Below are 15,002 nucleotides of genomic sequence, written 5' to 3'. Positions count from 1 at the left end.
TAACAAACCATGCCTGATGTTGTATGGACTATGGTATGCAGAGAGGTTTGGTGGAGGATGATGCCTTTGATAGAAGGCAGTGGAGGAGAAGGACCATCAGGCAACTGACCCCTTAATGTAGGGGTAACGGTGGGGAAGAAGAAGATACGTAAATAGAATGATGCTAAGTGAGGAAACGTAGACAATGGTAAAGTGCTTCGCTTAAAGATCAATTCAGTCCATTGAAAAGTTTTTTGCTTTTGTTTTAGTGAGATGCTCACGAAATGCATAATTTTTCTGCAGAGAGAGAGAGAGAGAGAGAGAGAGAGAGAGAGAGATCCCAACTGTTCTCCTGAGACAACAGATGTTGGTGTAACAAATGGATAGCGATGAAGGAGCAATTAGAGCATGGCTAATAATATAATCAAAACAGAATAGAAGTGAACCTGGGAAGTGGTTTTCATAAAAGATTTGATTGGTTTGTAGAATGAATAACATTTATTTCTTATATGCAATGGAGCTAATATTAAAATCTCTCAACATCAGATGTTGAGAGATATCGCATATGGTTCATGGGATGCAATAAAACATTTGCACACACACACATACACACACAAACAGAGAGAGAGAGAGAGAGAGAGAGAGAGAGAGATTAGAAGGAGAAGAAGGATAGGAGAGATACCGATATTGTAGCTCTACCAAGTTCTGATTCTGGTGAAAGAAAACTGAGAGCCCAAGTTTTTTGGTTGTTGTTATCGGTAACACCCTAGCTGGAAAAGCAGGAATGCCACCCTTCATAAAAGAAGAAGAAAAAAAAAATACCGTGGAAGAGATAACATAGAAAACGAAACAAAACAGATAAATGGATTACAGGGTGAGAAATATACGTGACCCTCGTCAGCAAGAAGTATTTGCACTTAAATTGACCTGAAGTTCCAACCATTCAACTTCCTTCTTTGGCTCTTTTGGTATTGTTATAGAGCTTTTAACCAATAGAATGTCCAAAGAGTAGTTGTTGATGGACACAAGTGGCTAGGAGGACTAATTTCTGTTGTTCCTCAATATAGAATTCTTGGCCCATATTGTATATTATAGACACATGTGGCTTAGCCTAGTTGTTGGTTACCTAGGCTGATGATACAACTATGCATCGATACTATCTTGTAACTATAATTTCTAGTTACTGCTTTTGTTAAAAGAAATTTATTTAAACTAGAACAAGGCACAAATCATGAGGAACGAAGGTCAATTCCACCAACAATCAAAGTATGGTTGGTAGCAAATCTAAGACGTGAATCCCTCAAGTGTAGTAGGACAGAGAAGTTAAGCTGGAAAAGCTCTTGACGGGTAAAGTGTGATTCCTATTACAGGCAAGATGAAATATTGCAGGCAGAAAGAAAACAAAACTGAAATGTAGGTGCAACGAATAACTAAAAAAAAAAAAAAAAAAAAAAAAAAAAAAAAAAAAAAAAAAAAAAACGTGGCTCACAAGTGCGTTTATGATATATGGAACAGTGATGGATCCTGTTTTGGAAACCATTGCGCAGGTCCCGAGGCCTCTCACTCGAACCTCCGTTGGGAAAAGTTCCGTTGCGTGGAAGTAGACGATCTGGTATGACGCGGAAATAGTCATTTTGCCCACCAAAGCCATAGCCGTCGCAACCCATCCTGTTGGAGAAAGAAACGTAAGAATGCATTAGCAAAATCTAACCATTACAGTGGGATCACTTTTCATTAATTGTTCAGTTTTCACAACGAGTTGTACGATTTGTGTGAGGTGGAATATAGTATAGATGGATAGATATCACACAGTTTAAGCTGCAACTATCTTATATCGAATTCACTATTGATGTCATTTATTCACTTGGGATAGCTTACGTCTAAGGGGAATTGTAACTGACAAGCGCTTCTCTACTGATCAGGACTGAAACCATGGATTATTGGTCCACAAGCAGTGATAAAAAATGACTTTGTTTGCCAGCTACTGAGAGAGATATAAGCTGATGTAGACTTTGCTGCACAAACGCCTGCCAGATTCAAGCTATATGTTTAGAAGATAGAATTCAGATATACTCCTGCACTTGTTGGATTGTCAATATGCTGGAATTAAACTGTGCTATTGGAGCTGCGCTTGTCTATAAAGTTATTTACAAACAACACTTCCAAAAACGTTTTTGATGATGCAGCATTCCACCTTTCCCTGATAGTAGTTTACCCTTGATTCAAAATAAGTCATGTATGAAAGCTAATTCATTTCAGCCACTTTCCATAACAAGCGGAAAATAAAAAGTTGAAGTTGCATCACCAAGGAAGGAAAGAATAAACGGAACAGGTAAAAAATAAAGGCAGGAAAAGCGTCGCTGGCGGGCCTATGACAGCTACGAAGAATTTTTAGTAATATGAACAGAGTGGTTTGCATGGAATTCTGTAGCATTTCTCAGTTTAAATCTCCGAGGGAATTACACAAAACTTTTATGCAAGTGTGAGAATGATCTACTTTGGATTAGGTGGCTTTATCTTCTTCTTCTTTTAGATTTAGTCGTCATGAAAATGTTCTCCTTTAACTGATGATCAATTACCCATAATTCCTGCTCAATGATTGAAAATGTATCGAAACCTGACCATCATCCATTTGCACTAAAGCTATCAAGATCAATCTTTATTTAGCAACTCCGGGTTGTGGATAAATGTCACAGTTGTCTTTCCTTAGGGAACAGTTTTGTTCAGAGCGGTGAGGAAGAGGGCACTTACCCTTGGGAATGAACGTGAGAAGCAGAAGAGAGACGCCCGTCGCAAGAAAGCAGATGATATTGGAGCGTTTGCGCCCCAGGATGTTGATCATGGGCAGAGTGACGGTGCTGCCAGGGATTTCCATGACGCCCGTCAGAGCCAAGTAGATGAAGGGGTCCGTTCCTAGATCGCCACCACTTATCGACAGCCCGTAATAAACGGTGCCGCAGACCAGGAACAGACAGTACAGGCACAGGGTGATGCATCGCATTGCTGGAGTCCTGTGTGAGGAATGGGAGGAGGCTACAGCCATAAAATTAACAGTCAAAAGCCATCATCTGATGGGGGGAAATATGAGGACTTCATACTCATGCGAACTTCATCGTACTTCATGTTCAGGAGAGAAGTGAATTAATAATTTTCAGTCGCTATACAATGTTTCCAACATAGCACTTCCACAGCAGAGAAGAAGAGTAACTCTTTAAAGTCCCCCAAACACTAGAAAATCTTAATAGTAGGCCATTTTACGAACACAAATTTATATATATATATAATATATATATTATATATCTATATATATATATATATATAATATTTTTATGCATTAAACTACAATTGTCCTTTAATATCCAATTCTCTCTACCCAGGTATTAATATATTTTCATATATGTTAACCAAAGTGGAATTTTTTAGCTGATAATGATTTCGTCCTCTCGTGGATTCGAACCAGCGCATGGAGAAGTAATCTGGATTTCAATGAGTTACCGACTTGGGGATAAATGGGCCTATTGTAACAGCTTGCCTAAAAGTTCGGTTGCAGGGTAGTTAAGGGTGGCATAAGATTGTGATACATTGTTGTTTATGTTACCTTTCTTTTGAAGGGGGGAGGTGGGGTGGGAAGTCAGAAAGTTGCAATTTTATGTTACCTGTGAATTTGAAATACTTTTAGCTCATAATTTTGAGGATAGATACTATGAACGGTCTTGGATCAGATAGAGCGAGTGATTGTGGGAAAGCACAGGCAGTTTCTAGAAATCAATAATTTCCTTTAATGAGAGGCTAACGCCATGAAAACATCAGATTTGCTCATATATACTAGTAGGATATTCTTGACTGATCAAGTCTTACTCTTGGCACAACATTCCTCAGAAAATTGTACACTTTTTCTATGGTCATTTCCAATTTAAAGCGTCATCATATTTTCTAAACTTTTATCCATTTCTTCACTTTCACAAACGTAGTGTGATGTAGGATCAAAGCAGAAGAATATCATTAGTGAATCTTGCAGCATGCTAAATATAGAGCTGTACATTGGAAATCAAAGACTTATCATGTAGTATAGGTCATCTTTCTTCTTTAGGTCTTTCTTTCCCTTAACTTTGAGCAGCCTAAATTGGTATCTAATGTAAGTGACATCAGTAAACGTTGCACTGCCCTTCACCCTTGAGTAGTATCATATTTATGTCACGCAAATATGAAAGGAATTATCAGAGCAATTTCGTAGCAGAACTGCTTATTGCGATACATAACATTAGGAAACTGTATCCCATGATGGTTGACGATGATCGATTGTCCATTTTCAACAGTATAGATAATGAGAAGTCAAGAAAGGGCAAAGAATGATCTTCGTTGCCAAGTTCTCGTGGAGGTCTCCTGTTAGTTTTGTTGCAAAATAGAAAAAGGATTTGAGGAAATTTTGCTGATTGAAATGAATTCGATTCGATTTCCCGCTCTGCCAACGCGGAACCTGAAGAATTTGTTTTTGGTGATTAGAAATTCATTCCTCTATGTAATGTGGTTCGGATCTCACAATAAGCTGTGGGTCCCGTTGCTAGATAACTAGTTGGTTGCTAGTCATGTAAAAATATCTAATCCCTCTGGCCAGCCCTAGGAGAGCTTTTAATCAGCTCAGTGGTCTGGTTAAACTAAAATATACTTAACTTTTTTCAACATTAGTAGGTTCAAAGTCTGGATGTCGGATAACATCAGGTAACTTTGAGTCTTTATTTGATAGGCCACCTTGTTGTATAAAGAATACATCTGCTCATTATGTAAGGAGAGCGTTTTTCAGGACCGGTAGGTAAATCGTGATCATTCAATTGTATGCAAATGTAGGTGGAGAAATGGATAAAAGTTTTGAAAGCATTACGAAGCTTTATATTGGAAATGACCACAGAAAAAGTGCAGCATTTTCTGAAGAAATTCATTAGCAATTATTTTATATTTAACTGCGAGACCTACGGATACGTTATGTAAGGCAGATTCTTCATATTGGAAAAGCATGAACATTAGTAACAAAAATCAAATGCAGCAGCGCCAGATACATCACATTACCTTTCCCTAACTTCGAGAAAGACATTTTGATTATTCTAATCATCCTTAGCAACTACTTGTTGTGAGCACTCAAATATCATGGTACGCCCATGACTTTCTCCATATGAATTTTCGAGATTCATCTCCTTTGGTTTTCAAAACTTAGTTACTACAGCACTCGGTCTCAAAGGGGTATTCGTCACTCACTTAGAAACATTAGTTTTTGGGTTGTGATTTCATCTCCCCCTTTCGAATCCTAACTTTAAATGAACCTTTCAAGATATTTGAATTTTATTTGCCAGGCTTTTATTTCTTCTGCGCAATCGAGCTTCTAGAAAGTATACCATATAGTGCAGCAGATAAGTAGAAAAATACTTCAGTTTGTGCTATAAGCGTGGAATTTGTCACTGGTGTCATTTTAACCCCCACTTTGGAAAAATCTGGGTGTCCACGCAAAATTTCAATATGGCCACCAGGTTTTAAGACGGACGCTACTTGTTTCGATTTCTGACACTGAGTAAATCATTATTGAAATAAATGCATCAATCATTATTCAGGTAATGTCTTCCTCGGTAGAGGAGTTAATTAAAGATTTCACCAGAGCTCCTACTACTACATTTACCATGGCGTACAAAAAGGCTGCCATGAAACATTTTGCTTGATACCTCTGCAACTAGGAAAGATAGAGGCATGAAACTTTGATCTATGCCTACATTTATGAGGCCAGAAAATCGGATTTTAGCATTTATATTGGGCTATTATTAATATTGCATCTTGGAAAGTGACCCCATATTGCTAATGAAAAGTATACAAGCACAAGATTATAATGAAGTATGATAAAGTATCTTATCTATGTTTGTTCACTGTCTCAATGTCTTATTTTAAGCCTGAAATGAACGCAAGATTTCAAAGATGCAGGGTGTGACAAAATCCTCATTCACATGTATCTGAATCATCATTTGCAACATTACAGTTACACCTACATTGTGTTTACACCTCATATTTGCAGCTACACAAAGCTGTGCATGTAAGACCAGTCCTGTAGCATTTGCTCTTGTCACAACAACCAGAATTGCAACTACAATTTGTAAGCTGTTCACAACTCTGCAGTGTGGTAGTTGGCTGTCCAGAAGACTTTCCAGTCTTCACCAATCTTTTCCCAATCCCAGTCGGCTGGACTGTGCTTCAGACTGGTGCAGAATTGCCTAACCTCATACACAACCTGCCTAATATGCTGAAAGGTTGGTGTGTTGAAGCAGAACTGCTCTGGTTGGGGGGATTGCTTCGTGTGGTCTCTGCTTTTTGGCAAACAAGTCAAGTCTGGCCTCATCCACATTGTGGTCCACATTCTTCAGAATCTTCAAATCACCATCTTTGATGGTTGGTGGGTATTTGCTGAGTTTGGAAAAAACTGGAGTGGCCTCTGGAAACATGTCCCATTTCTGCCATACTGTTTTCTTTCCTTTATTTCTAAAATGGGAGACAGCATTATAACCTGTAAGTGCATGGAGGAACAGCATGCCTTTAGTTTTCTCTTGACCAACCAACAATGTTGTGCAGGTTGCGGATGCCAATCCAATGAACACTCTGTCCTTGGCAAATGCGACCTACAGCTGCTGCAGACCCATGCTTTGCAGAGTTGGAAACATACACCAGGCCGATGACAAGGACATCTGTGTCATCGGCTCTGACCATGAAAGACTTGCTCTCCCGTCCAACAGCATATCTGGCATGGACAAAGATGTGGCTGTCTGCTTCCTCATAAGAAAATTTGTTTCCAGTTCAAGTTGACTCACTTAGTGATGGCTAAGTGCTTGGGTTCCCTTAGTCACAATATCCAAGTATGGTGCAGACATCTAAGCAATCTTGCTCAGCCTTGCTGGGTCAAAGTTAAGGAGCATTTCATCAATCTCCTGGAGCAATGGCACATTGGTTGAAATCATTATGTACCCATCACATTCAGGCTTAGAAGTGCAGAGGCCAAGGGTGAAGTTAGACCTTCATTTTTCTTGTCTTCCAGGCAAAGACAACATTTGCTCCAGTTGGTATCCAATTGCCTGTGATTGAATTTATACTTTCCAATATGAGCTCTCGATTAAGGCCAAGGGACTATCATTTTACCACATTAATCTGATATGCACATTCATGTATGGGATACAACTAGGTTTTTTCCCCCTATATCAGGGCCATTTATGTCCCATGTAATCTGTACACCATCCAGGTGAGTACATGAGCAAGCCGTGTAGAGCCCCACTTACCCTTGGCTCAGCTCCTCTGCTCAGGCACCTCCTGTCAGTTCAGGCACAGCTGTCTAACTAACTCTACCAATTATACATACACACTTTCTACAAGCTAATTGATATGGCGGGTATTAGACAGAATTTGGGACACTAAACTACACTAGACCAAAACTAGGTACAGCATAAGTACAGCAAGCTTAGCTGACACTGACCCCGATGCTGAGTTACACAGCAATGAAGTCTCCAATGTGCCCTGGTTTGTGCACTGACATTTATTCTTTTAAAATAAAACTAAAAATAAAACTACCACCTAAATTATATAAGGACATGTAAATTATTATTTTGCCTACGGCTGCCATATTGGATGCCATCTTTCTTTCTATATGCTATATAAAATCTTTAACAGAAATACAATTTACTTTTGCTTAATGACTCTGCCTAAAATGTGTATAACTAAAAGAAATGTATAAAAACATGACTAGAGGCACATGAGTCCCACGTTAATACCTTGAATAGTGACCATCTTGAAAAACGGCAGCCATTCTGTAATTTTGAGAGGACACCGAGTAATTTTCTAAAAGTGGCCTAAGGAGAAGATATGTACCAAATTTCATGCTTGTATCATTAACAGAAGTATTTTAGTGAAAAAAAAAACAAGTATTTCATCTGATGTACTAATAAAGTATCAACTGCGACCGGAGTATTTCAGTTGCTTCCCAAATGCGTTAAAGTGGATGAGTCCCACGCCTCCGAAAACGCTGCCAGATACACGATCCATGGCTCTCTTTAAGTTTAAATAAAATAAAACCTATTAAGGTTAGAGGGTTGCAACTTGGTATGCTTCATGATTGGAAGGTGGATGATCAACATGCCAATTTGCAGCCCTCTTGCCTCTGTAGTTTTTTTAGATCTGAGGGCGGACAGAAAAGGGGTGGACAGAATAAAGTGCTGCCGTCACAATAGTTTGCTTTTACAGAAAACTAAAATCCGAACAAATCCATCAGAAGCAGCAGCCACCGTTATAATGAAAGTACTGAGTGATCCTTTCAATTATAGGAAGCTCAGCTTCAGACTTATGAAGAATGTGATTACAAGTAGGATCTTACAAATCTCACCGGAACACCTCAGCAAGCTTTGACTTGATAATCTTATTCTTGATTATAGCTCCTGATCTTTAACATTCAATTACTGCACATATATTATACTGGATAGATGCAATAATAAGTATCTAGAAATGAACAGCTCTTCATGGCTGATGGTACATTAGGCTCCATTAATAATAATTATATCAGAAAAATGAAAAAAATGAACACAGGTTTTGATAAATACAGTTTCTGAAACTAATACTTACATGAATCAACTCTAAAAAAAAAATCCGTACATAGGTACAGCGTTTTGTTTTCTTATAGGTTTGTCAGATCATTTATATTTTCCACAACTTTTACTAGGCAATGCCACATTTGATGTATTATACCATAAAAATTACAACTAACTTTCAACGTTCCTAGTATGTGTCATGACTCTAAGAAGCGTAATATTTCCTTTCATAACACATACACGGTTCAATGTTTCACTGATTTCAAAAGCTTTCAGATGTTAATCTTTGAGTTTTTGTGGTATCTTCTCTTCTGCTATTTAGTGCAAATGAATGGACAGCAATAATTTTTTCCAAAAGTGAAATTCTAATGAAAATGAGATGAACAGCAAATTACCTGACCAGGATAATGGTATCTTCTCCCATAGACTTCAACGGTTTCATAAATTGTGAGGTTCCATGTTGTGGCTGGCTTTTGCTTTTATTATCCTGTCATCAAAGAAAGAAACTCACAAAATATTAGAGCATCTATCTCTAGTTCCATTTTCTTAACAGTTTAAGAAAATCTGCAATACAAGAAAGAACCATGTTCACAACTGCCCGTAACATGCTTTTTGTTGAGACCTCGATTAGTAATATTGTCTTTATTTCAGCAATATATAGTGATTGAGATAGGTTTCAACATTTATTTCAATAAATAATCACAAAGCAGGCTCAAGCTGTATATTTGATATGAGAAAATATGAATTTACTGAAGCTTTGTCTATCATACTTTTGGTAAGAGGGTTTTTAGTTTAAAACTCCTTTGTACGGGCAGCCGGTCTGCAATATCTTACTTCCGTTTGTATCTGTTTCATTAAAGTGAGCAGCTCTTCATCGGACGGAAGTTTGGCTTTGTTCAGGCGAGCCGCTCTTTTGAACACCTTCAGAGCTCGGTCGTGGTAACCTTTCAGTATCAGCCAGCGAGGGGATTCGTCAACAAACCTGGGAAGTCAAGCAAAGTGACTGACAGTCGCTGAAGGCTTCGTTTGCATTCAACTTCTTTGCTGTCAAGGTAATCAGTGCTTCCAAACAAAAGGGGAAAAACTCTAGTTGTTCATTAAGTCTAAAATTTCATCTCAACGAAGAAGCATCCGATATCAAGGAACTTGAATCTGGAAGGGTAAAGAGAACTCACCATAAAACAGGAATCGCTAGAAGGGACGGTATAGGAACTGAGAGCATCAGCCACCGCCACTCCCTTACGAGGTACGCTTGTCCCGCCCATGTGAAATACCCAATGATCCAGGGAAGAAACGTCAGGATGCCCACAGCCGCTCTGTGCCTCGGTGCACTCTGCTCCATCGCTGAAACCAAATCCTGATGATTAGCACGAACGATCTTTAGGTCGTCCTTACCGGAACCCTTCGTTATCACCCGTCATTTGGGTAGAGGGAATATTTAAAGCACGACATGTGGAAAAAATAATCTTCAGATGTGAAGGAACGATGGAGGAAGTAGCTACCTAAAGTGTATGGAACGGCGAGTGACGTCGGGTGCATCAGTCCTAAGATGAACCGAGCTGCCAAGATCGGAGGAAGATTTGGCAGCCAGCAAATGATGTTGGCCGTAATGGAGTAGACTGTCATTCCCACTGCCATCACAGTCTTCCTTCCGTACCTGCAAGACACATGCTGGCCAAATCAGTTATTTATTTATCTGGAACTTTCATTTGTAAAGAGGGACACATGCATGCACCATGTACACACGCACACACACATGTATATATAATTGCGTTGGAATCTCAGATGACATGCATATATTTGCATAAGTATTACTGTACCTATTAGAGGGTGTAGGTAGAAGTAGTTTGCTGAAGAGATTGAATCCCTTTTATCAATGAAGCAACCTACAATTGATTGTCCAGTAGCCCATTTCACGTCATCATCAGTATGTGTTCACTCCTTTGTTAGTCATTTGTCCACAAATAGATTTCAGTGGAAACGAACTATTTAAGAACAGGTTTAACTGACATTAATTTATATGAACATAATTTAGACTGAAGACGGTGATTGACAGACATATTGTTACTTTATTTTCGTTTTGAAGACATTTAGATATGCCTTTTCTGGAACATAAGAATTCTTTGAACAAACTCACAGAAGTTTGTGGTGAAGGACATTTGTTATGTATGCGCATGAGTGACAAACGTCACCCCCCCCCAAAAAAAAAAAAAAAAAAAAAAAACAAAAAAAAAAAACGAAAGATTTCTAGATCTGCCACTGGTTTCATGGAATGGTAAAGATGTAAAAAAGTAAAGAAATGTAGACACTATATTCGTTGCTTCTGAAACTGCTTACTATCTAGAAGCATGGCCAGATGGACGCACCTTGATGCCATTATGGTGACCTTCCTACTCTTTGTTTTGAAGAGCAGTGTGGGTAAGCTGGAGTCGAAAATGTTAAGGGTAAAGAGGTATAATGGTAAAGAGATACCCTAAACTCTAGGAGGCAAATGAATGTGTGCGTGGCAGAGGTAATGGCGGAGTGTATGTGTGTGTGAGTGTGTGTGAATGTGGAATTTCGATGTAGTTTAAGATGGCTCATATGGAAGCTATTGGAGAAGGGCGAAGGGAGCGTATATTGCTATTCAGCACTTGAAGTATTAATATTGCCGTGATTACTGTCTTCTCTCTCTCTCTCTTTATGTACACACACAATGATGATATATGTATATATATATATATATATATATATATATATATATATATATACATATATATATATATATATATATATATATATATATATATATATATATATATATATATATATCCTTAAAAAATCCCAGTAGATGCACGTGATTTCATTAAATAAGCGAATACCACGGAAAATGATAGTCAGAAATCCAAGGGATTTCGTCTTTACTAAGACATTGTCAAGGAGTTCCTTGACAATGTCTTAGTAAAGACGAAAGCCCTTGGATTTCTGACTATCATCCGTTCTGTGGTATTCGCTTATATATATATATATATATATATATATATATATATATATATATATATATATATGTGTGTGTGTGTGTGTGTGTGTACATAAGCGAATATCACAGGAAAATGCGAGGCAGAATGTCAAGGTCTCTGCCTGTTATGACTCGTCGAAACCACTTGAACGTGGAACACCGTCTGCAGCAAAATTTTCCGTCTAGAAATAAACAACTGATCTCTAAATTCTAAGAAACCAAATCAGATGATATGCCATCATAATCGATCTTAGTTGCTTTAATGATATCAAAACTGAAATGACAAAAGAATCCTTTCTGAAATTCACGATTGCTTTCAAGATCCAGTTGTTCAAAATAGGAAGGTTCCTGTAAACCCTTCCTGGGCATTTTACCTGTCGGATAAAAATCCAATAATAGGGCCTGCGATGAGGGCTCCGAAGAAGTACATGCTCTGAAATGTAGGCCTCATATATTCTTTTCCGCACACCATCTGAAACTGCGGAAAAAGGAAAATTACGTCAAGACAATCATAAAGAAGGAACATTAGATTCTACAGCTTCTTCAGCTGATGCTTTCATCAATTATACTTATCATTCTTTTTTTCGGCATCTTTGATAACATCATTTCTAAGTGATTCCAAAAAATGACTGAGCAATGTTTTATAATAAGAAATAACTCCAGAAAAAAAAAACTAGACAGAGATCAGGCACACATATCAGCTGCTCCATCCACCTATGTACACCTAGTATACCTTTATCTGGTATGTAGTGTTACTCATCCTTTCCAGTATCTATTTAATGCCATCCATCCAGCACTTTCTAAGTCAATTCCGATTTGAACGAATTTGATCAACTAGTTGTTATTATTCATTCCTCCCTCATACTCAAACTATCTCAAAAGGCTCTGATCTCTCCCACTTAAAAGAACACGCTTCTACATTCCTCCTTATTGCTTACCAATAAATTCTTATACTGTGGTAACAATTCGTCTAATCAACTTTAAATTTTCCTATTTTAATTCCACACATGCAATTCATGTTTTAAAGAAAAAATAGCTTTATTTCTCTATACATTCAAACTTTTGCTTCCAACTCTTTTACAAATCTGTGAAAGAACAATGAATCCCGATTGGGATTAGCACCTGGGGTCCATAAACAATATCCACACACGGGCGATATTGGCATCATCAACCAACATTTACACGAAATAACATATATCCACCATTTTATTTTAGGGTTTATTTTTAAAATACATTGGTATTAGATTTTACTTTAGTAATTCTTAATAGATAATACTTTACAAAAATAATATTGGCGTTGCAAAGTGTCCTCAAGGCTATTCCAGATACCCCAGGTGGAGAGGATTGCACACAACTACCTGCATCAGATAGCCAGGTTCTCTCTATCACCACTCACCCATGTATGATAAGACCTTGACTTGCTGGATGTTCCTCAAGGGGACACAACAGCAAGGGCATTCTTGGATACTGAAGATCCTACTGATGTTGCCAGAACTCAAAGCTGTTGAGAAACCATAGTAGGTCGCCTCACAAAAATAAATATGAATGCACCATCTAGCATCTAAAATGCAAGGCCTTGCAACAGTAATACACCACTCAGGCCATCTGTTAAGTCAGAGAAGGCTATGACCAGGACCAAGATGGTAAGGCGCAGGCTAACTCCACCCAGAAGTGCCCATACAAACTGTGGAAAGTGAGCCCCTACCCACCAATGGAGCCATTGATTCAAGAGGAAGCAAGAACTATACCCATAAATGAAACAGGGCAAAAATCAAGAAAGGTGGCAACCTCTGAAAACTGTAGATGCCAGAAATCTGATGAACACCTATACCACCAAATTCTACATCACCGACCACCTCTTCAGCGAGAGGTTCTAGGTAGAAAGGGGTGTCTTGAAGTCCATACGAACTGCATCAAACGAAAACTGCTGCCACCCACTGAACTGCACCAAGTGGCAGCCAGTGGAAGCCTTATAGCAAAATATGGTCACTGATGCCTCAACCTCTATGTAATGGGAAAGACTTGGTATGGACTTCCTCAGGCACTACTGAACCTGGTCTCTTTCCAGATGACCCCACTCACCATGAGCCCCAAGCAACCACCCATATCTTCAGCAAGACCCAAGAACCTACAGGCCCTCTTGCAGAGTTTCGAGAATTCAGACAGAGCACCTTTATTCCTGCAAAGCATGACCTGCATTGCCACATTATGACCATGTAACCCTCTTCGCCTAGTGTTTGGGAGAGGGCATTTATTTCAAATGCTACCGGGGAAACTGCTTGCTGCAATGAAAACCTTTAAGGAGATGGGGCAGATGAGAATTGCCAAATAGGCCTCTAGGCCCTGGGCCTTCTTGCTCTTCACAGTAAAAAAGTTGGATTGCTCCTGGTGCACCTGCACTTGCCTCAGCTCCCAAATAGAACCCAACTACTATCTACTTCCATGTATTGCCGACATCACTCCCACTCACCATGGAGCAAAAATCTTCTCCCAACTCAGCTTAATTACAGGTACTTCTAAGTCCTGGTACACCATGTATACATCCCAAAAACAGCAATCACCAAGCTGTTAGAGACATACACCTCCAACTATTTGAAACTCAAGGGCCACATTCCAGATGATGATGAACAAGATCCTTAGAGACCTTTTTTTCTGTGTGAGCTATGTTGACAACATCCTCTGTTTCCCAAACTGGTAGGAAAACCAAAAATATATCAGAAATGTACTATCCCTCCTGTGGGATAATGGCCCAGAGGTATTCCCTAGTGCATAACTGAGGCACTCTCTATTGAGTTCCTGGATCACAAGTCTAAGGATGCCGAATCTACCCTCTGCCCTTCGGTGCATCAGTTGTCAAGAGATGTCAAACACCGACTACCATAAAAGGAATATAAGATTTCACCGCTATCAACTGGGGCCCTGACCCATGCAATCCCTTTAAAAATGCCCGGCAGATGCCACCACTCTGGCATTCTCCAACCTCGGACCAAACTTATCTTCACGACAGATATAAGCAGCATCCCAATAGTGGTGATTTTGAACAATTAATAAGTGGGACAATTCAACTCCTGAGTGTTCATAAAAAAAAACTGCAGGTAAAAAAAAATTGCAGTTTTAAAAGAGAACTTCTAGTCATACACTTGACCATCAGTCACTTGTCCACCTTCTAACCAAACATCAGGATGCATATACTCTGCCCACCAGCAATATTAACTTTCGGACATAGCTGGACTGTACAGGACTGTACGTTATCCATAAAGCTTATGAACACTCCATGTATGGCACTGAAGTTTATTTATTTAGAAGAAGGAATATCATCAATGTTATGCAAATATCATGAAGGTTACAAGGTAAGAGATTTAAAAACAAGGTCCCTTACTAATGTGAGCCTTCGCCATTGAAATCCTTATCCCTCCCCAATGAGC

At 38.9% G+C, this 15,002-nt stretch overlaps 1 protein-coding gene across 3 annotated transcripts in view; it reads right to left on the bottom strand.

Annotated features, from left to right (window-relative positions):
- The window catches only part of LOC135217476 (organic cation transporter protein-like), a 74,791-nt gene that overhangs the window by 22,611 nt on the left and 37,178 nt on the right, over window positions 1-15,002 (bottom strand). For 2 of the 3 annotated variants that reach the window (XM_064253392.1, XM_064253393.1), the window contains exons 5-11: window positions 11,952-12,055; window positions 10,082-10,236; window positions 9,755-9,923; window positions 9,414-9,561; window positions 8,975-9,066; window positions 2,731-2,990; window positions 1,469-1,647 (exon numbers count right to left, since the gene is read on the bottom strand). In XM_064253392.1, coding sequence (XP_064109462.1) covers window positions 1,469-1,647; window positions 2,731-2,990; window positions 8,975-9,066; window positions 9,414-9,561; window positions 9,755-9,923; window positions 10,082-10,236; window positions 11,952-12,055 — 1,107 coding nt within the window. Of the gene's footprint in view, window positions 1-1,468; window positions 1,648-2,730; window positions 2,991-8,974; window positions 9,067-9,413; window positions 9,562-9,754; window positions 9,924-10,081; window positions 10,237-11,951; window positions 12,056-14,956; window position 15,002 lie in introns of those variants that run through there. The other variant, XM_064253394.1, reaches the window with a different exon arrangement.

The sequence above is a fragment of the Macrobrachium nipponense genome, chromosome 7 (genome assembly GCF_015104395.2).
Source record: "Macrobrachium nipponense isolate FS-2020 chromosome 7, ASM1510439v2, whole genome shotgun sequence".
NCBI classification, from domain to species: Eukaryota; Metazoa; Arthropoda; class Malacostraca; order Decapoda; family Palaemonidae; genus Macrobrachium; species Macrobrachium nipponense.
This window is presented reverse-complemented; position numbering and strand designations above follow the sequence as displayed.